General features: G+C 36.3%; 1 protein-coding gene across 3 annotated transcripts in view; it reads left to right on the top strand.

Annotated features, from left to right (window-relative positions):
* Window positions 1–27,846, top strand: part of stxbp6 (syntaxin binding protein 6 (amisyn)) — a 47,288-nt gene that overhangs the window by 4,251 nt on the left and 15,191 nt on the right. For all 3 annotated transcript variants that reach the window (XM_051133410.1, XM_051133411.1, XM_051133412.1), the window contains exon 2: window positions 11,269–11,467. In XM_051133410.1, the coding sequence (XP_050989367.1) occupies window positions 11,314–11,467 (154 nt within the window). In that variant the 5' untranslated portion in view covers window positions 11,269–11,313. The remainder of the gene's footprint in view (window positions 1–11,268; window positions 11,468–27,846) is intronic.

Raw genomic sequence — 27,846 nt, 5'->3', positions numbered from 1 at the left:
TTCTTGAATCATGGCTGCCCATTGGGTTCTTGGTAATAATTCTCACTTACTGCTGAATCACCACACCAAATGGACAGCCCTTGTATTTATGTACCAGCTGAACGTGAACAGCAGCCATTCCTGCCTGTGTTAAGGGTTTATATTCCTCTCAGATGTTTTCAGTTTGTCCAGAGATACCACATAAGTATAATCTGTCACTGCAGAACATTAGTGTGTTTTAATATCGCAGAAATTATATGAGCGTAAATTTAGCTGGTTGACTTAACGTGACATTTATGTGGTATTTCCAGTAACTCTTTAGAGGAGTAGTTGAGAGTGATTCAGAGAAAAAGCAAAGCTCATTTCTGAATGAGTAAAAATGTGAAGTATATCAGATCTGTGATGATTCAACGTTTCCTAAACTGTTTCACAAACTCCTATGTGTTAAACTGAATGATCAAAAAGAAAAATTATAGTAAATAAATCATTTTAAAATGAAAACAATGAAAATAAAAGAATCCTCCATCCATGAGTGAGATAATGATTACTCATGCTTTGTTCCTGTGCCATTAATCGTCTGTTTTGAATCAATTGTTTGATTGGTTGTTAGGGTTTAGTTCAGTCAGTCACAGGCCGTCAGCTTCATGTGTTTTCCTCCTGTACTCTGGATTCTGGAGCTGCTCGTCATATTTTCCGCTCTGTGGTGTAAAATCCTTACAGCCTCAGTTGGCTGATGGGAGACAAACAGTGCTTTAGCTTCACTATCCAACTCTTCTGTCTCTCATTTGTTTGTTGCATGTCAGAGGTCAAATTAACTTGTTAGTCCTGTTCTTTAATATGTGTATGTAACTGAGTTTAATGTGTTCTGTAAATGTATTTTTTTTTAGTAGGTGACTCACATTTCCTGGAGCGTCTTTAGTTTTCTCTTGGTTTATTATGTTTAGGTTTGACATGCGTGGTTTCTAGGTCCAGTAGTTGGTTCAGCTTCAGTTTTCCTATGATTCCTGTCTTGAGTTGGTGACTAACTGTAAATGGACACCCTACTGGCAATTTTGTCACTGTCTTCAGCTTTATTTTGCCTTTTATTTTACATTCATATATACATTTGGTAGATTTTGAATTTTTTTTTAAGGATGCACCAATGTATTAGCCAATAAAAGCAGTTGAAATATTAAAATAGATCCTCTGACTAATGTGTATTATACTTGGATTATATACCTGGCAATTTAAGAATGGAGAGGATGTCACATCACAACCTATTACGTTAGTTTCACCCAGAGCACAGATTTTTACACAGAAGAAATAAACGACAACAGCCAATCAAAGCATGTCGCTTATTAAGTCTGCACGGTCTTCGTGTCTCTGTCTAAAAAGAATAGTAGTACTGTCTATTACACAAACTCACACACGTGAAGCTCACGGTGATTGCAGTGTTGCGTCGCACTTTATGAACTTCATCTCCGAGAGAGCTTTTCACTGTATCATTTGAAAAACCTCACAACAAATGTGAAGAAATTTTAACAGAAATATATTATCGTAAAATGTACTTCTCAAAATAATGGGCTAATACTATTACTATTATTTGTAAGAAATACCATTCAACCCAAATATTTTTCATGCATGTTTTAATATTAAACATAGTTATATACTGTATTCAATTTAAAAGACTGATTAAATTGTTAAAGTTGTATTTACCAATTTCATTAGACAGAATTTTTCATAATAAATTATTAAATCATGAAACGCAAAATAAATAAAATGAATAACACAGAATTTAGGGAAAAATAAAGTAAATTTTATGGGGCTCTAAATTAAAAGTTGGCTTAAAAACAAGTTAAGTTCACAGGAATTCTCAGAGCATTTCCTTCCAAAATAATGGCAAATAATTATTGTGATAAATATTGATATGATACGGGGAAAAAAAATGTCATAATATTTCTGGTAATATATTTTCTTCATAATATCACCCAACCTTAATTTTAAATTTTATTATTAAAAGTGCTGAAAATAAAAAAAATAAAATAAAAAATAAATAAAATACAGATTAATTAATTTAATATGCACATACTACATATAAACAAGTCTTAAAAGATTCAAAACATAGAATAAATATTAAAGGACATTAATGGACTAAAGCTCAGCTGTGATTGGACAGGGCAAAAATTGGGCTAATTTCCATTCCTTTTTGGCGGGTTTTGTGTAAGCTTTGGGCTGGAAATTTTCCTGGGATCTGGCAACCCTGCAAAACATTATTTGTAATGCGCCTCCCATCCAGTGATTGCAAAGAGCTTTGTGGTTCGTTACTTGTGATAAGAGACAAAGTCTCAGCATTAGAGAGAGATTTTGACTTATGTCATTCTGAATAATCAGCTATAAATGTCAGCTGAAAAATTTAGTATTGGTGCATTTCTTGCTTTGCATTGAAGGTATACATTTCTTCAGTTCTTGGTTTACTTGAATATTTAATCTATAGGACTATACCTATAACAAACTGTATGAAATTAATCTTTCTGTCGGTAAAATTCACAAAATTCAAATCATATGTATATGATGCCAAATAGGACATTCCAGAATCACACACAATTTCTTTAAAATCAAATGAAGATCCACCCTTATACTCATCACGCCAGAGTCCAGTAATCTTTAAACATATTTCATTAAATTGACATGCAGTGAAAAATTAGCATTGAAATGTCATTGGCAACTTTTTTTTGTAGCTGATCTTATTGCATATGCATCTGTAAAAATGTTACTTTCTGAGACAAAATTTATAGGATGAGATTATTTAAGTGAACTATTATTTATCACCCAATTCCACTGTTTTTTGTATAACTGTTCACATTTGTTTTAAATGTGGCCAATATCAGATTTCCACTGTAAGCAATTATGCATTTATCATTAGTGTGATCTACTGCATAAGTCAGCAAAATTATGCACAGACAATCTGAAAAATAAAGACAAGCATGTGACAGAAGAGAGTTTTGAAACTTTTACGATACAAGCGTTCATGTTTTGCTTGTGTATAGTGTTGTCACTTTAATACTTTTGAGTTCTGACACATCACACTTCCACTGACTACCTTTCGCAACTGTCTTGATAACTTTGGGCATGTAAAATCTTTGAAGTGACTCCCATGAGCGCAGAATCGTGAGGAATCTTGATCACGCATAACGTAAAGGCCGCATGAATTCTGATTTGACTGTTCAGACTGTGGTTGCATTACAAAACATCTGACTTGTATTTAGTACCACATTTGGAAGTGGCACAAATAGAAATTGAAAAAATAAGATTTCATGTGGTTTGTGCTGTGCTGAGAAAAACAGATCCAAGTCACATGTGAGCAAAGAAAAAAAATGGATTTGGGTCACATTTGCCTGCAATGTAAATAGGGCCGGGCAATAATTTGATAACGATAATTATCGCAATATAATTTTCTTTGATAAAACCATATGAAGAGTTCGATAAATGTTCGATATAATTTTTATGTGCCAAAAGCAGAACGAAACAGCGCTCATTTGAATCGCACCACACGGACCGTTTATGAAACACTTGAATTAAGCGATGAACACAAATGACTCTGTGATTCAAACTAGTTTAAAGCTGTGTGCAACGAGACAGTCAGAAGGCTTTTCACACATTGCCAACATTTACCATGGATTTACTGTAGTAACACTCACTGCACATTGTGGCAGCAATGTGGGATATTCACACTGAATTTTATTACAGGAGTAATGGTATATAATTATAGTATGTGTGTATTTGTGATTAAGCTATAGCATGTGTGCATTTATACTGAATGTTTTTAGACTACCGTTTTTCATACAAATAGGCTACCTATGAAACCATGTAGTTTTATTTTTACCATGGTATTGAGGTACCATTATGTGTGGTTTTAACTGTGTTTATCGTGATTTAAAATGTATGCTTGCTATTATGGGAGACCAATGCTTAAAAAAAAAAAAAACCTGGGTCAGAATAAATGTAACCATATAAAACTGAGGTTGCTACAATTTTTACAGATGTTACTGATTGATAATGAACAAAAATTTACCTCTGCATCTGCTCAGAGACAAAAAAAAAAGATATTATTATTATTATTATTATTATTATTATTATTATTATTATTATTATTAGCAGACAACCCAAACCTGTTTCTTCATTTGAAACAATATAACTTATTAGAACATGCAGAAATTATTTTTTCTATTTAGATATTTATTTTGTTAAGGAAAATTATTGGTCTGGTTTCTACAACTTTCACTTTGGAGCAAAAATCTGACTTTAAACTTGAAAGAATTACAGATTTGACATTTATTATGATAATTATCGATATCGACTGATATGAAAAAAAATTATCGTAATAATTTTTTTGCCCATATCGCCCAGCACTAAATGTGAACGTAGCCATAACGTGTTTTGAGGGTGTGCAGAGAACCGGGCCAGTTTGACATCAAGTGGAAAAACAGCAAATTAGATTTCTGAAAGCCGTTTGTCTCTCATTTAAGTGAGACAACAGCATGCCAAGAAGACAACAACAGCACTGACCTTTAGATGACAAATAAAAGCATGTCCTCCAGGCCTGTTGCTTACTAACAGCAGCTTTGTGCCACTTCCCAGGCATTGTGACTGTAACTATGGCTCTTTGTTCTGTTATACAAGCGATCATAAATTTGTGCAGCCTCCCATATGCCAGTCCACAATGACTGTTGACAGGCTGAATTTGTTTGTATGCCACTGTCACCTGTGTGTCCTCAAACTTTGGCACGAGTGTGCGAGTATACCTGGATTTGGTTCTTAAAGGTTTTTGAAGATAGCCATCTGTCCTAACTCCTAACAGTTTAGATTAATATCATAATGTTTATGCAAAGTTATCTTTGAAAACAAAAACAAGTGTCATTTATAATGTATTCTATGCTCATACATTATGAATGCAAGAACAGCAACAGTTGCAACATGTTGCTTTTGTTTGTCTACTCTCCAACAATAACTCTTTTAAATGAACTTGAGTTTGGTCTGACTCTAAATTTTGCTCATCCTTCTCTACACCAGAAAGAGGAAAACTACTGATATTACTGTTGTCTATTGCTTTATATTGATCAAATATCCAACTCAGCGATCCACTGAAAAGCCATTATCAGGCTCCTGTTAGTACACCTCCCATTGATCCCAGTGATTGAAATACAGTATGTAGGGGATTTAGAGCTCTGTCCTAAATGCAGAGAGCCGCTCTACATAGGCAGCTTCCTTCTAACTGAAATGACTGACTGGAAATGCTCTTCAAATCGTTTATGATCCCTCATATATGGCACACAAACAGAGCTCCTAATGAATCTCCATTGACAGCAGTACATTGTTTTACCACCCACATTTTGAAACAGCCATTGAGTCCTAAATGTGCCCATGATGTCTCAAATGTGAAATGCATTTTTTTTTTTCCTTTTGTGAACTACAGCAGTTCTCAGGACTACTATTGGCTTGTTCAGCATGTTTTCCTGCATGTGTTCAGGTGAAAGAAGGAAATTGTTTGAAATGAACACCCAAGGATGTTTGGAATTGCACAAATAAAAAAGGTGAACCAGTGGCACTTTTGTTTTCTTAATGCACGTTTTAAGTGAACTAAGACAAAATTCTGCTGCATGCATGTGACAGCGCTAAAGAACCAGTTCTTCTGTCATCTGATCCCCAAAATATAACCATGTGTCAACTATTTAAAGGACACCAGTTATGCCCCTTTTTACAATATGTGTCTGTGAAGTTTCAGCACAAAATATCCCACAGATCATTTATTATTTCATTTTATATCATTACATCATTATATCATTCAAAATGCCTTAATTATTTTTTTTGGCCTTTTTTTTTTTTAGTTCCCTCACCCCTCCGCCCATAATATACAGAGATGGCAAAAGTACACACATCCTTTACTCAAGTAGAAGTACAGATATTCATGTTTAAAAATACTAACTCATGTTAAAGTACAGAAGTATGGGCTCAGACATGTACTTAAGTAAAAACGACACATTACTACTACCAGTTTTAGTGTCACGCTGGTAACTGGACCTCAAATCATCTTGACACATTAATACAAAATAACTTACATTTAAAATTTGTTAGCTAATGAATGTATTAAGGCTAAACAACCACCATGTAGAACAGGGCCGGACTGGGACAAAATTTCAGGACAGGAAATCGCACACTCATCCAGGCCATCCCATACACCCACAACAAATTCTGAAACCATGGACAAACCCTATTTTTGTATGGCCTTCACATTTAAATAAATGTTTAAAACCTTAGGCTGGGCCATGAAAAATAAGAAAATCTCTTGAACTGCACCCTCACTTCCATTTTCCTTTTCAGTCTCTTTATTTTCCATGATATCTCTCTGCATCTCACTTTGTGCTTGTTTCCTTTTTTCACTAATTTTCTTGTACTTTGTCACTTTTCCCATCAGCCATTTACTGTTATGAGCTGAACTGTCTCCACCTTGTTGCAAAACCACCACCTTATTATATTCTATTTGCAGTAACAATTTTAAAGGGGTCATCGGATGCTAAGTTCTCTTTTACATGTTGTTTGAACATTAATGTGTGTTGGCAGTGTATGTACAAATTTACCCTATAATGCTAAAAATAATTAAACTGTAAAAATAATATTCCCTTTTTCAAATCGTTTCAAATCGGCCATTCTCAGATGCCTGAGACAGAGGCCGCTCCCACGATAGTTGACTGACATGAGCATTTTACCTCAGATCAGCTGTAACAGTCCGCCCCCTTTGTTTCAATGCTGGAGCAGGGATGTAAATTAGACAAGAATATCTCAGATTGAGCGATTGATGTGTTGTGTTACTGGATGTAATAATGAACATAGTGGTCGTCATTTACTCCCGACATCTGAGCCGCTGAAGATGCAGTAGATTACATTTGTTTGTGAAGGGAATGCGCCTCCCGATCTACATATATCCGTCTATGTACGCACAAATCGTTCGTGATCCAGCTTCACTTACAGCAGAAGTGAATATAAGGGTTTTTTTTTTTTTTTTTATGAATCTTTGCGATCGCCTTTCCTAATAATGTGCTAGTTAGCAAGTTTTGGGGCTAAACGCGCTAAATGCAGCTAAAGTAAACAATCTCTCAGAGCAGCATGTCACTCCTCAAAGAGAAGAGAGGGGCGGGGCGAACAGAGCTCATTTGCATTTAAAGCAGCCTCGACCAGAATGAGATGATTTTTGCATTTGATGATTTTGATGAGCTCATTTTGGCAAGGTAAAAAGGGTGTTGTTTTACACAACCATTGAGAATTTTTAACCAAAGTATATTATAGACTTTTCATTAAGAATCATATCAACTTGGCATCCGATGACCCCTTTAAGTATCACATAATGACCATGTTGTTGTTTTATCTTAAAACGGCTAAAATACTACAGATTTAAGAAAACTATATTTTCTATATTGCCTAAATGTCAAAATTAGTACAATAATGATTACATCGTTGCATCGTATCTTTACAAAAAAATCCTTAAAAAAAAATCCTTTATTACAGTAAAAGTATAGAAACCATGTTTTCTTTTTTGTTTTGTTGTTGTTTTTTTGGCGAATTGATTACAATCTGTTTTAATTTACATGGTTAGACTATAGTTAGTGTAGAAAAACCATGATTCATTTGTGGTTAACATGGTTTAACTATAGTAACCATGGATTTTAGTTTTAATGTTCAAAAGGGTTGTGTTGTTATCTGCCCTAGCTCCCTCTAAAAGTATTAGAAAACAATGTTTTATAATATTTGTTTGCTAAATTACTACTGTAAATTTTCAGTTGATAATAATGATGTCCATTAGCATAGAGTATTTTGAGTGATGATAGTAATTTAGTTTAGTTTTGTTTATAGTACTACTGCTGTAGTTTTGTCTTGGTTTACTTAGTTAAGCATTAAACTGATAGGAACTCTTAGCAGCCTGTTTACAGATGAAACTGACCTGCACGAGAAGTCCTGAACAGGTCAGTAGTTTTGCCTCTATTGATCCACCCGGGCCCTTCCACTCCATTCTCGAGTCACTTGCAATGATTACGCTGATAGAAACCGTTTGGCTGAGACGCGGAAAGACTAAACGATCCACGTTTTATAAGAGATTTGTTATTGAATGGTGATCCACCAAATGCAGATTAAACTAAAGTAATGAGCCTGGTTTGAAAATGTAAAAAGTATGAGTTAAAGTAAAAAGTAGTCAGAAAAATAAACAGTGAAGTAAAGTACTAATACCAGAAAAAAATCTACGTCTACTATGAAGTATTTGTACTTCATTACTATCCATCTCTGATAATATAGTTGTGGGTTTTGAATCTTTTGCTATTTACACTATAACTCTTGAGTCTTAAACTAAATGAATGCCAGAATGTATGGTTTAGCCACCTGATGCCCTCTGCAAGATTTAAAGATCTGCCTTTTGACACTCAGAAGCCCTGTTTACACCTGTGATTAATGTTATCACAAACCTCTGGAAGACAACATTAGGAGGAAACAGGGTCTTAAAAAAAAGTTTGTCTGAAATGGGGTTTTACCTTGTCTACTTTTGATCACTTCCAGAGGTTGTAGACACTCATGTGGTCAAACGTGTTTAAACAGCTACAACAGACCACCTACTTGTGAGAGTTATGGGAAATTGTTTTAAGGAAACGTAAAAAAACCACTCAATTTAAACCTTGCTGTGCTGTGCCAAAACACACAGATTATGATGGAAATTGATGATGCCATTCATATCCTTTCCATTTACTTCTTTCCTGTTCACTCTTCAACAGTGTAACAGCTTTAGTTATTCAATCCTGTTTGTGAGCCGCACTTTGCGGTCCTGTGAAACTGATGTAGAATGTGAAGAAATATGAAGGGAGGGTCTAGATGAAATCTCAACGCAGCTGCTCACAGAAGACGCATTTAAAATGCATGTTAAGACTGGTTGTAAACAGTGACACGTCTTGTTTGGGCCAGTGATGTACTTTAGGAAAGTTAGCTTATCATGGGTTTTTCATATTGCAAAGCAAAGTCAAGGTTCAGATCCACTGATCTTTCCGTATTTTACTCAGAGAGGCTGGCCGCTCACTTAGTTTAAGTTTCCTAGCACAGTCAGGTTCAACAACAGTATTGTTGCTGGAGCCATTGTGTTGTGAAGGGGAACCAAGTCTGACAGAATTTTTGTTTTTGGGTGAACAATCCCTTTAAATGTTAACTTTTATGTTCTTGGATTTTCAAAGATAATACTTATTGCGTTCATGCGGTGATAATAGGCATAATCTTTTTTCTCAATTTAAGTTCATGCAAATTTAAAGAGATAAGTTGAGTGAACTCAGAACAACAAGCAATTCTAGTTTTGTGAACTCAAAGAGAAATTACTCTTGTTTTTGAACTAATTTGTGAAATTTAATTTTTTACTACTTAATGCAATCAATTGCTTTGAGCATTGGGTTTACTATAGGGTTTGGAACAAATGGGTGATTTGATAGTTTCATGTACAGACCATCAAACTAATGGCATTAGTGTCAACATGTGCTCTCATCTGGAAGCTGTCCACACGTTAGTGACCTAGTTACATTGTGCAACAACCCTGTGGAGTCCACAATCTCTGTGTCAATAGAGCAAAAAGATAACCGCTGACTACTGGACATTCTTGCAGTCCACTGTCAGCATGCCATGCGAGTGTGGAAATACTCAGAAACATCAAGATTTAGGAGTGTACTTCACAGAAAATCTCCCCCAGAATTTTGAAATGCCCTTCTTGAAGATGAAGACATAAAAACATCACTTAAAGCAGGGGTGTCAAACTCCACAGCCCTGCAGAGTTTAGATGCAACCTTAATTAAACACACCTGATCCAACTAATCAAGTCCTTCAGGCTTAATTGAAAACTGCATAGTCTGTGTGTTGGAGCAGGGTTGGAACAAAACTCTGTAGGGCTGCGGCCCTCCAGGAACTGAGTTTGACACCCCTGACTTAAAGCAATGATACTGAACTGTAGTTCAGCCAAAAATTTGCTGTTAATTTACTCACCCTCAGGTCATCTAAGATGTATGTGTGACTTTTTTCTTCAGTAGAACAGTAAAGAAGATTTTTAGCTGAAACCGTGGTCTTTATTATTCATAAAATGCAAGCCAACCGGCCCTTTGAAAGTTAAAAATAATAATAATAGTAAGAATAAAAAAGTATGTATAGGCAAGACAAAATTAATGCTCGTGACTCCTGACGATGTATTGCGGTCTTATGAAATGAAACGATTGGTCTGTGCAAGAAGCTGAACAACATATTAGCTAAAATCCATCGCCACAGCGTTTTTCTTTCGGATAGTTTGTCTCAGTAAACTGGTTTATTTCACTAGTTTGTTTACATAATCATGCAATTATGTAACATATACACAATTATATTATTAAAGCACCAAGTAATGATGTGAAACATGGATGTTTTGCATGTCTAAAGCATATGAAGTTAATAAACTACTCTTAGTCAACTTTACTTTTTACATTAATAGTGAGAAAACCTAAAAATATTAATTTGCCCAATTCATCGAAGGGCCTGGTTCACGTATACACGTATCAGCGGCTCTTTGGTCCGAGTCGAACCAGTTCAGTGACTGCTGGAGGAACTGGAGCACTGAATCAGTTCATTCATTATAGGATCATATACACCGCTAATGTAGCTCATTTTGAATTGGAGTGACTGTCAGGCACCTGAAAGTGAGTTTTGATTGAGTAACTTGTAGATTGGTGCTGCTTAAATCGCAGACTGTTTCAGATGATTCAGTCCGATTTGGTGAACTGGTCAAAAAAGAATCGGTTCAAAAGAATGATTCATTCATGAACCGGACATCACTCCAGACCGCTTGTCTAAGGCTCAAGATTACAGGTAATAATGTTGTAATAATGTTCACTTTCTTGCACAGACCAATTGTTTCGCTTCATAAGACCTCAATATATCATTAGGAGCCACAGGTATTCATTCTGTGTTCCTTGATATGATTTTTTTCTCTCTGTATTATTGGCAGCCGCTGACTTGTATTGTATGAATCACCAAGGACCACAGTTTCAGCTAAAAATCTTTTTGTAATATTCTACTGAAGACAAAAAGTAATTTCACTTGAAAATGTCACAAATCGTTGTAAAGTCAGTCACAACTTTGCAACTAAAGCTGCTTTTAAACAATACATATTGTGCAAAGTGCTATACAAGAAAAAGTTTTGCATCTCCAGGTCACATACAGTATAAAGGGTGTCCTGTTAGATGTTGACTGTCTCAATGTTTCTCTCATCAGTGTTAAGAGACCCCTGCTGTCACCCAGCCTGCGCCATCGGCTACAATGAGTGCCAAATCGGCCCTCAACAAGGCGATCTTTATTCCCAATGATGAGAGGCTCCTCTCAGCCGCGCAGGTGAAGAGGAGGACGAAGAAGAAGATCCCGTTTTTAGCTACCGGAGGCCCCGGTGACTACACCACATTCATTTGCTTATCAGGTAACGTCTTACTGCGCCGCATCTCAGTGCTATTTCACCATCATGTTTAGCATGTTTAACTCCCAACACTGGATAATTAACTGTGGCATATAAGTTCTCCAACACCTTTGAACTACAGGCATGAGTAATTTCTCAAATCACATTTATTGAATTAATACATTTCAATAAATGTAGGGTTTGAATTTAGGGTTGCATGGGAATTTTAGCGTAATTAAGATACTTCGCATTTTTTCTGAATTCTGTTTTTGTATTTACATTTTCTCTTATTTTTTTAGTTCTAGTTTTTGTAATTTTGTTGTTGTTGTGTTTTTTAAATTAGCATTTTTAAAATAGTGTTGATTGACTGATTGCAGTTATATTAGTACATCAGGTTAAACTTAATGGAAATGAGAAATCTTGCCTTGGCAACTGGACAGCTAGACAGTGTTTTTTTTTTTTAATATTATTTAATTTCAGTTTTTCATTTTATTAAAAGTATTATATTCTGAGTTTTTCTTTTTCTTTTCTTTTTTTTTAGTGATTATTTGTTTCGTTTTTCTTTTATTTGATTTATTTTTTATTTTTTGGATTTGGTTCTAGTTCTAATTGAATGTAATAATCCTATGCACAGTTCGGACAGGAAACATCTAATAAAAATGTATTGTGATTTAAAAAAAAAAAATACAGTTTGTGCTTGTTTGTAGGACTGCACAATTTGACCAAAAAAATGTATCATTATATAAATATAACTATAAATTATTTTTATTATTATTAAAATTACTAAGTAATATTACTCTGTAAATAAAAAATCAAGTATTTGAAAAATAATATTTTTTATGCACAATATAAGTCATGTAATCATTAAAAATACAGATTAATAATAATAATTTTACATTATAACTGTAAATCACAACACTAATATTTATTGCTGTCTTAATTTCTTCATTTTCATTTTTTTTTATTTTGTTGATAAGCACTTTCCATTACAAGTTTGGGAAGAAGGTTGGTTCATGTTGCATTTCCAAATACATATTGAAGTGACTCAGAACTCAGAAGCAGATGCAGAAATGGAGATCATTTTGGTTTTCTTTTAATTGATTGTGCAGCTCTACTTGAAGTGACAGAAATGTGGATTAAATGTTCAAGGTCTACTCCCATGTTCCACTGATTCCCTTTTGCATTTCCTGTGTAGCCGTTTGCAGTCCTAAAATATGGCGTCAACTGAGTGTGTTGTTTACATTGGTCTTTTATTGTGAAGTTGTTGATTTCACATTTACCCAGCGTTATTTATGGTTTTCTTTAGTAGGTGGTTCTTGTCTAGATTGAGCTGCTAAATGGACCAGACTTCACGGCTGTAGTCAGAAGTGTGGTTCTCCAACATTGAAGTATTTATACGGTCTGCCTGCTTGTGATTGATAACACCTGTGTTCCTAAACTCTCTATGATCAACATGAGGAAACCACTGCTCTCCAAAAACTATCACTACGATGAGTGTGAGGTGGCCGTGAGTCAAGTGGAGGCGTTTCCTCCCAGCCGGTGCCAACACACAGACTCCTTCCAACTGTGAATCATGGTGGAGGGGATGGATGTTGTTGGTGTGCTGGAGCGCCTCAGGGCCTCGACTGTTCGCTGTCACTGCGGACTAATGAATTCCAACCCGCATCAGGAAACTCTGCGGCAAAGAGTGTGTGTGTGTGTGTGTGTGTGTGTGTTTCTGTGAACTCTGATTCAAAGGAAGTTGAGTAAGTCAGAAACAACAGAAGAGAATCCTGAGCTCACTATCATTGAAATGTAGCACTGTTATTGGGTAAAGGCAAGGAGAAAAAAACTCTGAATGTAAACACAAACATGCGCATAAATTCTAAAAATGCGCATTAAAACAACTTTTAAACTTTTCATCCATTAAGAAAAATGTCCATAAACTACGATGGAAACACTTTTACAGAATAAATTCCTCTATGCACATTAAAAAAGTCATGTGACTTTTCCAAAAAGGTGATTTTGGAATCTCAATGGAAGAATATAGTTTTTTATTTATTTGGTTTTAATTCGTTTTGTTTTTAAATTAATCATTTTATGTTTAATATAAGTGAGTTTGTCCTGTTTTATTGTTTATTCAATCAATTGGCGCAGAATTGCCGCTAATTTGAAACTGAAAGTAAAATGTGCACGGGCATTTAAAAACAAAGAAAGCATGGAAAAACTCTGGTTGATACTGGTGTTGTCACACGTCGATTAACCGGTGGCAAAATTTCCTCGCACCGTCACATCCCTACTGCTCACCCTGAGGTGCAAGCAATTCATATATATATGAAAATTATTATTTTCAGTGGCTTCTCCTAGTTTTCTTAGTGATATTTAGTGCAAGTTTATCAAGAAGTGACGATTCTCTTTGTCTCGTTGGATGGAAGCAGTGCTTTATGCACAAATGTTTTATGCTATATTCTAGTTTTGCGCATAAGTTAAATTTGCATCTTTGGATGGAAACGTAGCTAGTAATACCACTGTTCTACTACCACTGTTTATAGTCTATAAAATGGCAGCAACATTAATATAATAAACAATACTCAAAAAATGTTTAATAAATGTAACTTATTAATAATAAGATAAGACATTTAGCTCAGTGTGTGACTTGCTGCTTCTTTGTAATTATTTGTTACATTTACTAGCAATCTCTGATTTTTTTTTCTTTTCAGTGTAGACTGAGGATTTTATGGAAGCGTGTTTCTGCCACTGAATCAAAAAGAAAAACCCAAGTCAATTGCAAACTTTTTGTCTCAAAATGTAAGTTTACGTCTCGCATTTCTGTCCTTTTTTCTCAGAATTGTGTGATATAAACTTGCAATTGCAGGTTATGAAGTCAGAATTGCAGAGAAAAAAGAAGTCTCTCAATTCTGAGAAAAAGTCAGAATTATGAGATAAAAAGTCCCAGTCATCTTATTATTATTATTATTATTATTATTATTATTACTACAGTTCAGCTGTGTTAATGTAGCAAAATAACTGATCCAAAATATGGCAAACCCTCATTACTGGCCAATCCTATAAAAATAACACTTCTGTACTACTCTTGAAGAACAATAACATGTACACCAGTCCACGTTTTCACAGACAGCCTAAATAAACATTATCACAAGCTGTTGAGCATGTGATTTTCTCTAGTGTCAGATGGTGCTTAAGATCCAGTGCCGGTTTCTTGACTTCCTTGTTTGACTAATCCAGCTGATTTAAAGAGATAACGAGTTGTTGAACCAGTCACATTTTCTACATAGTCATCTGTAGAAAGCCTGTAGGGCAACTACTAGATATTGCTAGTATTTAAGAAGCTCTGACTTCATTTTAATTGGCAGAAATGCAGTAAAATGAATTCCACTTTCATTTGGGATCAGCCACTTGTAAATGATTATCTGGTTTGCGAATCGTCAGGGATTTTTTGTTTTGCCTGGACTGCAATAAAGTGATAAACAAAAACTGAACGTGTGAAATCAGCAGCTGTCATCACATGAGTTTGGCTTTCATCATCCGACAGACTCGTGTCTCTAGGAGGAAGTGCTGATTCTTCTGAGTTTCTGAGTGTTGTGTGGTTCTTCACCACAATTACAACACGTCTCCGTCATCAGCCTATGCTCGCAGCTTCTGTGTTTCTGTCATTTTAATTGTTCAGTTTATTATTGCTTGTAATTTCATTTTTAAATGTTATATAATGATAAGCAAAATTTCCCACTTAAAGTTGTCGGCAGTATTCTTTCCATTTGAAATGACTTTTCCATTTGGTATATAATGTCACAGCAACTGTGTCACATCACATCCTGATTTTTTTTTTTTTTTTTACCATAATATTATCTAATCTTTAGAGCTTTATGTTGTGTTAAATGTAGATTTATTTATTTATTTATTTTTGCTGCTATTTAAGTTATCTTATGTAGTAACTTTTGTCAAAGTTCAGTGAATTCAGTTAAAAATGAAAATGTGCTGTTAATTTGTCCTCAGGCCATCCAGAGTTTTTTTTTTTTTTTTCTTTTCATTAGTAGAACAGTACAAAAGATTTTTAGCTAAAAAACTGATCCTTGGCAATTTGTAAAATGCAAGTTAGCAGCTACTGGCACTTGGACAGTCAAAAGAACCATATACTGACAAGACAAAATAAATACCTGTGGCTCCTGCATGCTTGAACTGAAATTTGATTGAAGGGGCCAAATTAATTTTTTTTTGTGGTTTCTTATGTTTCATGTAAAAAGTTGAGCCGATGATGAAGAGTTAATTCACTTTATATGCTTTAGACATGCTCTCATCACATCATTATTGGGTGCTTTAATAATATAATTGCATATACGTTATATCATTGCATGATAACATAAACTAGGGAATTAAACAATTTCATTGAAACATGCTGTCTAAAACAACTGGTTCTAGATTTCATGTAATAATGTTGTAAATAACGTTCATTTTCTTGCACAAAGTGATTGTTTCACTTCATAAGACTTCAATATATGATCAGGAATTAATTTTGTGTTCCTTGAGATTTTTTTTTTTTTTAATTCTCAAAAGCAGACTGCCACTGACAAGCATTTTATGGATCAGCAAGGACAATGGTTTCAGGTATTAAAAAAAAAAAATAATAACAGCAAATTTTCATTTTTGGGTGAACTATCACTGTAATGTCTCACAATTGCTTTAAAAACTTAGCTTAATTCACAAACAAGGCTTAAGCCTAGTCCTAGACTAAGATTTAAGTCTGAGCTGTTTCAACTGAAAGAAACTTGCAATGACTGATCTTAAAATATATCTGTGTCTTTAGATGCACACCAGTAATGTTTTTTTGTTTTTTGTTTTTTGTTTTTCTAAGGCACGTTTATAAAAACTATTGAAATGTCCTAATTGAACTATGGCCTAATCCTGGCTTAGTCTAAGCCCTGTCTGTGAAACCAGGCCGTTATTTCTTAGAATTCTAAGTAGTAATTTTAAGAATTGTCTTCACCAAATATTTACTTGGGATAAAAGGCAGATAACAAGACAAACGTGTCTTTGTCCTGCAGCGGTTCAGGAATGCTGGCATGCCTGGTATGAATGTTTTGTCTTGAAAGTTGCTCTGATCCGTGCTTCATGTACGTCACAAACCAGCTATTGAAATGCAAGCTTCATGAAAAAGAAAGACCTGGGGACTGTTTTATAAGACAAGTTTACCAAATAAGCCAGGCTTATTTCAGTTAATCTTAGACTTATTTTCAGCCAAATGAAGTGACAATAAGTCTGACTAACTGAAATAACTAAATATCTTATTTAGTAAAATCTTTTTATGAAACTTTAGTCTTCAGAAACTTTCTGAACTTCAGTCTGTGTTACACGTGACTATAATTTGCACAGGATTAAAATTGCATTGTTCAGAGGGACAGAGAGAGAAGATCAAGTCAATGTGTAAGTTTTATTTGTACTATTACATTTAGAAATGAAGTAAAATACTAGTTATATATAAAATTATTAAAATTAAACAATTTTTACTTTACAAAAAATTTAGTTCCCATCACTCACCAACAACAGGTATTTAGAACAGAACATGAATGGAAGATAGAGGTCAAAAACAGATATAAATTATTGGGGCATTCATTATAAACATCATTTATTATAAATGACAATCCTAAATTCATTTATTTAAAATGAAACAAACTGCAGCCTTGTGGGAAATGCGCTATACAAATGATGTATGTCTAATCCAGACAATATGGTAAATGGTCTTTCCAGGCTTTTTGTTCCAGCCTTACAGCTGTTGTTTTAGCCCGTGTTCCGTTTTTTTTTTTTTGTCTTTGTTCTGATGTTTCCTCGTATTGTCCATACCTTCCCTGCTTTGTCCTTTATTATTTCTTCTTGCATCTGAAACGTTTCCCTATGTGCACTTTGTCAGCGTGACCTAAATTAGAAGAGCATGATGCTGAACAGAAACATTTCTAAGAGATGAACATATGCAATTACGTCTAGTCTTTGTGTGCAGATGTGAGAGTTTATTGTTAGATTTTACAGACACTGTTCATCATGACACCACAGTGCGATTATATCATGCATCTGGTGGTATGATGTCAAAATAATTGGTCAAAAGAAAGCTCTCACACCTACATAATACTCAAGAACCATCTCTAAAACATCCAGTTATTCCTGAGTGCAACTCGGTCTGTTGCCTAGTCAGAGTGAACTAATAGCTAACAGTCTTTCATAATGTTTATTTTGAACAGTTTGAGTCTATTACTTTATGAATATGTCACAATAGACCTGATCCTTGACCAGCAATCAATGTTTGTGTTGAAAAAGGAATGAGCTGCATAGTTCAAATAGCAGAGAGTTTCATGACTGACGTCTGTGTTAATTGTACTAATGAAAGTGTCCACAGGCAGCTGGACTTGTGCGCACACACACACACACACACCGCAGGAGCAGTGTAGTTTAGACGTCTGCCCACCAGGACTATGAAAGTGACATATGCTGCAGTTTCACTTCACACTTCACTACTAATGGCAAAGGCCAGCTCGTTTACACTTGTTGTACAGTAATTATGAATAAATTAAGTCATTTAAAATATTTAATTGCAATCCACCTCATCTTTCTGTAGTTACTTTAATGTGTTCAGGTCTTTTTAAAAAAGAAATCCAGGATTTTTTATTTATGTATTTTTTTTTTTAAGACTCTCCTGCTCACTAAGACATGCATTTAATTTGATCAGAAATAGAGTAATAATTATGAAAAATTATTGCAATTTAAAGGAACTGTTTCTGTGTGAATATATAGTAAATTGTATTTATTTCTGTGATCAAAGCTGAATTTTCAGCATCATTACTCCAGTCTTCAGTGTCACATGATGCTTCAGAAATCAGTCTAATATGCTGATTTGCTGCTAAAAAAAAAAAAAAAAACCATTTCTGACTATCATAATTTTGTGCAAACCAGGATACATTTTATTTGTCAGATTCCACTGATAAATATAATTTATTTTATTTATTTTAAATGGAAAATTTGTATAACATTTGAACTGTCTTTACTGTCACTTAATGATCATTTAATGCATCTTTGCTGTATAAATGCATTCATTTCCTTATCTTCCCCAGACCTCCAAATGGTATTGTATCAGGGTTTTCACTAAAACATTTAGCAGCATAACTGTTTTCAGCATTGATAATTATCAGAAATGTTTCTTGAACAGCAAATCAGCATATTAGAATGATTTCTGAAGGATCATGTGACTTTTGTTGTAATGATGCTGAAAATTCAGCTTTGATTACAGAAATAAATTCCTTTTTTACATAAATTCGCATAGAAAACAATTATTTTAAATTGTAAAAATATTTTACAATATTATCTGCTTTTTCAAATGAATGCAGCCTCGGAGAGCAGAAGAGACCTTTCATTGAAAAACATTTTAAATGCCATTGAATTATTGAAAATGAACTCCCAAAATTGCAATCATGGGGTTTCCATTTATTTTCAATTAGCAAAGTATACTTTATCCATGCTGAAATACTCCAAGGCAGTGTTGATACCTTTCAGACTGACCCAATGCAGGTTAAATATAAAGTAAAGTTAGTCAGTCCCTGATCAGCTGCCATGCGTGTCAGTTGCCGGAGCAGCAGGACGGTTTGTGTTCCTGGCGGCCTGCTGTTCACTCGGAGCATATCTAAAGGTTAGATGGGATTTAGACAGACGTTTCTCTCCGAGAGCTTCTTCGGTTCAGCAGCGAGTCCCGCAGGACGTCACAGGCTTCATCCGCTGCTTATGTCCTGGTGGGTGAGATACCCGCGTGTGTGACTGTCAAGTCACTGTCAGCTTGATTTGTCAGACAAAGATTTGAATTGATCACTTTTAGTGAAATAAAAGGACTCCAGCATGCATCTGTCCTTTATGAATAGTTGAGTTGTTAGGGCGTAGTCCTCAAATCAGTGGATATCACTCCTGAGTCCTGTTCTGTGATGCATTCATGTATGCGCAGTTGTTTGAGGCACATTTTTGTTTTGTTTTGCAGTATGAATTTTTCCATGCAAGGAAATGCTTGTTGGAGTACAAAAAAACTTCTATTGTTTAAATTCAGTTCACATCGAAAGCTGAGTGGCTTGAGTTGAATTTCAGAAGAATTTAAATCCTTGTTTTCACTTGGACATTGTGAAACTATAAACTAAAACTACATATTTTAACACTTTACCTGAAGCCTCTATGCATAATGCATTAAAAATATTCATAAATAATTGTGACCACTATTAAAATTCATTTGAATATTTGTAAGCTCATTTTAACATCTGTAATTGATGATTGAAAATAGGCTTTAAATAAAGTGTTGCCAAAAACTTAAACTAATTTTATTTCAGCTTGAAATTTTTCATTTAATTTAACTTGATGTATTTTAATAACAAAATAAAACTGAAATAAAAAATAATAAAAACTACAGTCGTGATGAACAAATAATAATAATAATAAGGAAGACCAAAACACAGAAAATATATTTAAGTCAAAATTAAAATGAAAGCAGAAAATACAAAAGTAAAAATTATTTTGGAATATGAATAAAAACTTTAATAGTATCTTTTTTTTTTTTTTAAGTTATTTTTTTAGGCTTTGTTACTTTATTTTTCATATAGGACAGTGGAGAGATGACAGGAAAGTATTAGGTAGAGAGAGGGGAGCGGGACCGGCAAAGGACCTAGAGACGGGCATCGAACTCGGGTTGCCGTGACCGCAGTTGCGCTGTACATGTCAGCGCACCAACCACAAGGCTTTCGGTGCCGACAAAACTTTGATAGTATCTTGATGATGTTAAAATAACATGTTGAGTTCTGGTTTGTAGCAGGGATTCACTGCTTTCTGTCTGTCTCATTGCCTATTAAAATGATGCAAAAAACACATAAAGAAAATCAGGAATGTTCTTTGAGCGCTACAAAACTGCAAAAAACACAGGAGAAACAGCAGGAGGAAACGTGACATTTTCTGGTTTGTTGTGGTGTTTTTTCTTTCTGAATGAGGCGATCTCTTCTTCCCGTCACACCATTAATTGTAAAAGCCAAACTCATGTTATGAAACAGATGGTTGGCTGTGAAAGCATGTTAACATGGTGGTCTGAGTGGAGGAGCTGTTAGTCCCTGTGGATTTAAAGGAATGATTAGAATGCAGGGCATGATGTTATTATCATGCCAAATATCTGTACACACACAGACCTGACAGACACAAAACAGAGACTTTTGTTAGATATAATGTTGTATATTATTAGTTCCTGACATAACATTACAATTCTGGACATCCTCAAGCAACTGGACAATAAAGTTGATTTGCTAAAAAGATCACTAATTACATTGCTAGTAATAACAAATACTAGTTTAAAATTGATTTTCCTGTCTTTGTGCCTGTCAGGCAGAATTTCAAGACAGTTTTTTGGATACTACTAAATCTTGCCAAACATATATGGTCAGAGATGGGATCTCCCATTTTGGTGTCTGCATCAAATTAAACACATTTTAAAGAAGAAGTCCCGTTTCAAAACAAAGATTCACAGATAATGTACTCACCCCTTTGTCATCCAAGATGTTCATGTCTTTCTTTCTTCAGCCGTAAAGAAATTATGTTTTTTGAGGGAAACATTTCAGGATTTTTCTCCATATAATGGACTGATATGGTGCCCCGATTTTGAATTTTCAAAATACAGTTTAAATGCGACTTCAAACGATCCCAAATGCGGTTGTAAATGATCCCAGCCGAGGAAGAAGGGTCTTATCTAGCGAAACGATCGGTTATTTTCATAAAAATAATACAATTTATATACTTTTTAATCTCAAATGCTCATCGAAAAACTCCCATCTCATGTTCTCCCTCAGCTTCAAAATCATCCTATATCACTGTTTTACCTTTTTTGTTAAGGGTGTTTGATCTTCTTCGCATGTTTACTTTGCAAAGACTGTGTCGGCACTTCTGCAGTGATGTGGGATGATTTTGAAATGATTTCTGAAGTTGAGGGAAAAAATACGATTGGAGTTTTTCAACATACCCTAACTGTCTTGACCCAGAATATACAGAGTTCAGGGAGAGAAAGACAAGATGAGCGTTTGAGATTAAAAAGTATTTAAATTGTATTTTTTTAATGAAAATAACAGATCGTTACACTAGATAAGACCCTTCTTCCTCGGGATCATTTACAACCGCATTTGGGTTCGTTTGAAGCTGCATTTAAACTGCATTTTAGAAGTTCAAAATCGGGGCACCATATCAGTCCATTATAAGGAGAAAAATCCTGAAATTTTTTCCTCAAAAAACATAATTTCATTACCACTGAAGAAAGAAAGACATGAACATCTTGGATGACAAGGGGGTGAATACATTATCTGAATCTTTGTTTTCGACTTCTCCTTTAAATGCCTACTCTAAGTGTAGCTTCTATAAAAATAAAATGCATCAAAATAATGTTCTATCATTATCCAACATAACCGATATATTAATGTAAAGTTCTGCTCTGTATTGCAGTCTTGTTAGCCATAGACTTTTGACTGTTGGCGTAAAGCTTCACTCAGATTTTTACTATATTCTAAAAAGTTCCTTGAAATCATATTGTGGAGAAACACTGAAGAAATTAGCAAAACTGTTTGCTGACCTTTCAGTCTTCCAGATGTAATAACTACCAGCTATTTCACAGAGTAACTCTAAAAAAAAACCAACAATGTATACAGTTGTGGAATTTGTGGGTAAGCCTTAACTCCATTTTCAGTTTATGCAGATAGGGTTTTCTCATTAAGCAAAGCTTGCAAATGTACAGCTTTTTTTTTCTTCTAAACAAAGAATTCAACATAATAAAGACTTGAAACACAGTGTACAATGTGCATGAGACTACAAGACTAAAGCACCTGCAACAGAAACATTTCAAAACTCCAGACTTTCAGACGCATTTGTCTCCAACAATACTGCAATATTTATTTCTTGAAATTGACTTGGATAACAGTATAGTCATTGGTTTTGGTACAGGATTGGCTCTGCAGCGTTGTGTGTGTTAGACAGTTAAAGGCTGTTCAAGTGTTTTAGGGCTTTTGTTTCCTCGGACAGGAAGGAGGACACAGAAACAGTGATGTCAGGATAATTCACTGCTGCGCAGTCTTGTCTTTTGGTCTCTTTTCTTTCTCGTTCTCCTGAATCTGTCCCCTGTCCAAGATTTCTTTGTCGTGAAGGCTTATCGACAAGCTCTTTTGTGCTGCCTACCTGAACAGACTCTTTATGCTGCAGTGTTTCTGGCTTTAATTAAGGCCGTCCTCAGAGAGCAGCGGAGGAACTAAACTTGAATTCACCTTCCTGTCTGAGTAAACCGCATGCTGGCTCTGCTCTGTCTGCCAGTCGACCTTCATGATGTAATTAAAGGATACAATCCTGTGTGTCACATAGTAAAAAATAGTAAACAGTAGTATGAATGTTCATTTTCACTGTGAATTCCTATTCCTACCTAATGAATTCCTTTATAAAGTGTGATGTTTTGAGGGAAACTGTCAGCATGCTGAGGAGCTTTATATGCAAAATGTACCTTCATATATGCATTCAGAGCTAATTTAATTTAAAGGGGTCATCAGATGCAAAATTCACTTTTACATGTTGTTTGAACATAAATGTGTGTTGGCAGTGTGTGTACACAAACACCCTATAATGATCAAAATTATCCCAGTGGTATTTTTTTAATCTCTATAAATAATATCCCCTTTATCATATCGGGCCATTCTCAGATTTTTGGCTGTGTGACATCACACAAACCAAGGCCGCTCCCACGATAGTTGATTGACACGGCCGTCTTACCTTAGACCCACCCTGGCTGAGCTGTAAACTATTTGCCATTGTTTCAATGACATAGCACGTAGACAAGAATGACTCCTAAGCGACTGAGGTGTTCTGTTGTTGGATATAATAATGAACATAGCAGTCATCATTTACTCTCAGACATCTGAGGATTAACGTTACGTTCGCTTTTGAAGGAAATCCAACCGGCAATCTACGCAATTGTGTCTATGTTCATGTGAATCATTCGTGATGCAGTTTCACCTACAGCAGAAGTGAGTATAAGAGTTTTTATGAATCTTTGCAAATTGCCTTTCTTAATAATGTACTAGTTAGCAAGTTTCACAGCTAAATGTGGCTAAACAGGACAACTCATCATTCGGGGTGAGCAGAGCTCATTAGCATTTAAAGAGACATGCAACAAAATGTCTTGTGTTGCTGTAGGCAGAGCTGATTTTGACAAGGTAAAAAGGGTGTTGTTTTACAGTACTATTGAGATATTCAGGAAGATGCAGGATCATTCCATGATCATGAAACTTTAAAGGGTGTCAAAGGACAAGTGTGAGATGAACATATCTAAACTTCAGCCTTCTTGCTTGCTGGAAGCCTCATGAAAGTCAAAGCATTGGTGTACGTTGTAGTGATGTGTCGTTCTTGAAGGATTTGTTCATTTTGAATGAACCTTTAATGTGACTCGGGAAGAATGAGTCGTCTCGGGGAGTGATTCGTTCAGTCGTACATGCACAACATCCTATTTGGTTCTGTACTGGAATTAGTTCACCTGTTTCGAGTCTTCTGGTTTTTGGAGTTGTTTGTTCATCTTATGGGGCTGTCACGTGATGAACGAGTGACTCGAACCCAAAGACTCAAGAGATGAACTAATCAATTCTCTTTCCAACTCACACTGCATTGGTTAAGCTTATGGGGCGGTCACGTGATGAACTAGCGACTCAAACCCGAAAACTTGTCAGATAAGAGGTGAGGTGAGCTCATCATAGACTAAAGAACCAGGTAAACAATGAATTAATATTTTCTGTTTCATTTAGCATTATAGTTTTGTCTTGTTTGTAGTGTGATCAACGTTTGTGTAAGCAGTAGATGTGTTAGGGAAGTAACACGTAACATTTTAATTATATTTTGGTAAATGAACAAAATGACTCAAAATTTGTGAACATACTAGTGAGTCTTGCTGAACAACTAGTATATATATATACCTCTAAATCAATTTTAAAAAACTGCATAAACATTTAGATCAGTATCAACTCTTTAGAAGTAGTTGTAAAGAGTTTAGAAGTAGTTTTGGTAACACTTAACAGTGAGATTCCATTTATTAACATGAACTATCAATGAAAAATACATCTAAAGCCTTTTTTAATCTTAGTTAATGCTAATTTCATTTGCTTAGTTCATTTCAAATTTCATTTGTTAAGCATTAATAAAATACAAAAGTATATTTTATATATTACATTCACAAAGATTAATGTTTTGCTCATTGATAGTTGATGTTAGGAAATTGTGCTAATCGCTAATGGGACCCTGTGATGACCTTTGATGATCAGATACCTGTGCTGTAGATGTGACAAGTAAGCTCTCCAACAGAATAAAGGAAAAACTCTGTCAAGCTAAGCGTAATGTGACTCTGGCGTTTGTTCCTAAATGATGCTTGGCAATAGCAGACCGTCTCAGTCCAGACAACCAATATTACTTTACTTTCCTGACTTCAGAAAGTGGTTTCTCTCACTTGCTGATGTATGAAACTCCAGCTGCTCATCCACAAACCTGTATCTCACTATCTACACCCAAAAATTATTTTACATTGTTTTTTTTTTTTTTGGTTTGTTTTTTTTATAAACACCTTCATGTTGTTCTAAAACTGTATGACTGACTTTCTTCTGAGGAACATAAAAAGATATTTTGGAGGATAACCAAATTTGATAAGCAAATTGTTTTGGTGACCTTTGACTTCCACTGCATGGATGAAAAAACAACTTTAATTTCTAAAAATAAATAATGATAAAACATAAGGAGAAATGGAGGCATGAATTTATTGCGTGAATGCCTCTGAATGAATAACTTCTGAGAGTTAAGATTATTTTTAGCAGTAATTAACAACAGACTAACGTGTTTTCTGACCATGAGCACCTGCTATAAATGCACTTCTAAGTGATTCAATTACAAGTAGTCAGCCAAGATGCATTATCATTTCCGTCTAATTTTAAACCTATAAAGCCTTCTGAATCATATTTGATGCATAAATAGGCCTCTAAATGATCAGCATGATTAGATCTTTACTGGAAAACTTGTTTCACACAATCGTCTCAGGTTACACATGTAACCCTGGTTCCCTGAGAAGGAAACAAGACACTGCATCCTCTAGAGGTCGCTATGGGGGAACGCCATCTCCGTGACCCGTGTCTGAAGTCTACATACAAAACATCAACAGAGTTGGCCGGCGACAGCTAATGATTTCACTTCCGGAGCGACTCGTCGCCGCCGGTGCGTCACTACCGGTGCGACCACAGTATAAAAGGACACCGGTAGAACACAACATTCGCTGCTTCGTCTGAAGCTTACGTCCGAAGCATGGCGACGAGACTAGACGCAGTGTCTTGTTCCCTTCTCAGGGAACCAGGGTTACATATGTAACCTGAGACGTTCCCTTTCGAGGAACTCAAACTGCGTCCTCTAGAGATCGCTATGGGGAACGGTTATACCCACGCTGCCATGCTGAGGGGAGTGCATGCCATCATAGAGGCGAGCACTAAGTACCAACTGCCTTAAGCTTTAGGTAGTTGCCCCTGAGACGTAGTGATGGCTGTCAGTGACATTATCCCCTTCGGCCAAAAAGCCTGAGCTTCATACCCAAGACTTACCTGAAAGGGGTCGGATATTCTGGACCCGGGGTAGAGCTCAAAGCTTGGAATTAAAAGATATTCGTTTAAGGGGATATGGCTGAATGCCTAGGGTTTCACCTGGGTTTGGCCTGTCACACAGGGGGCTACCGTGGGCTCTGCATAGGTTCCCTCAGAAACCGTCCTACAGAACATAGGTAGCAACAACCTGCTCAGGATGCACAAGTAGAGTGGTATCCAAGGTGTCCGGGAACAACCAACTCAGAGAATGGGCACGAGTTTGAGCGTGAACCCATATCATAGAGGGTGCGCATGAACTAGCGCAAGTATTACCGTTACTTTAGCCTGGCAGATGCTCACAAGGAGTGGAACCCAAGGTGACCGGGGTTTTAACCAACTCGAGAGGGTACGGGCCATAAGCGTGTGAATCCCTACCATAAAGGATTTTAGAATGGACGCAGAACTCCGGTGCATTCCATACAACAATGTGGATTTTAGAAAGTGCCCCAGGGTTCACGTGTGCACTTACCATATACATGGATTTGAGAAAGCGCCCAAGGGTTCGTGTGGGCCTTACCATAAAAATGGATTTTAGAAGTACCGCTTGGAAACGGTGTACTAGTAGATGACCCTCAGAATGAGGGGAGCTCTGCAGGCATTCCAAACAAGGCTCCAAGGGGAAGGCAGTAAGGGCGAACCTCAGTTGCCCAGTTGGGGCAATGCTCAGAGCAGACCCTCAAGGTGAGGGGAGCATCGCTACTCCAAACAGACAGCCGCAGCTAGCTGTCTGAAAATACTGCCATGGAGCCAATACAGTTAACCAACGTGAGAGGTTAGTGCGTTGGGACAGGCTTCAAACTCCTGAGAGACAGGAGGAATACCTGATCCGCCCAGGGGTGACAAGCTCTAAGAAAACCCTCCCGCAGCGAGGGGAGCATCGTCATGCCCTGTCAAAGAGGCCTTAGATGTGTTCTGATCACAGGATATCAGATATCACAGCAGGGACGAATCCATCAACACTGTATGGCTGCCTAGAGAGCAGCAGCGTCCCCAGCCCTCGGGCTGTGTTGTGGGTATTCTCTTGAGGGGGCAAGAGCCACTACCAACCCAAGCAGACCTGTGCTTACTATCTCGATAGAAAGCGTGGGCCTCGTTCTAGCAAGACCCGCAGAACCTTACGAACAAAGGCCTAGACCGTAGCCAATGCTCCTCAGAGCACTCAGAAGGGTTTCCGCAGAAACACCTTCCACTCATACGATGGTGAAAAATAGCGTGGTCAAGCCCACTCTTCAGAGGGGCGACTCACTAAATTACCAAGATGGTATGAGGATAGGTCTGTATGATGATTGGGTGGATACCCTAAAACAGGAAGCCCCTCAGGGCAGGACGCAGATGGAGTGTCTCAGTCAGGTGGCCTCTAAGGCACGTGTGTCCAGCCAGGGGTGTCCAGGAGCATCCTGCGAATAATAATTACCAAAGAGCTTACCTGGTAGGAGGACCGAAGCCCTGGATGTAGTGCTGTAGTGGGGACCTGAAGGCCAGGAGTGGCCATGATCGTTTCGAGGTGGATATGACGAAGGCGATCCAATTAGACATGCAGGCCATAACCATAGTCAAAGACCAGAGGGGGGGTGCTCGAAGAGGACCTACCTAACAGAAAGAGAAACGCAACAGACAGGTCCCAGCAATACAGCAGAAGAGGCTAGTGAGTCGTACTCACCCACCGTGGTTCCCACGCATGACTCCAGTTAGTCCAGGTAGACCTTCTTGAGAAGCTTG

Source organism: Labeo rohita, chromosome 17, assembly GCF_022985175.1.
Source record: "Labeo rohita strain BAU-BD-2019 chromosome 17, IGBB_LRoh.1.0, whole genome shotgun sequence".
In the NCBI taxonomy this organism is placed as follows: domain Eukaryota; kingdom Metazoa; phylum Chordata; class Actinopteri; order Cypriniformes; family Cyprinidae; genus Labeo; species Labeo rohita.
Note: the sequence above shows the minus strand (reverse complement) of the source record. Positions and strands in the feature narration are given on the sequence as shown.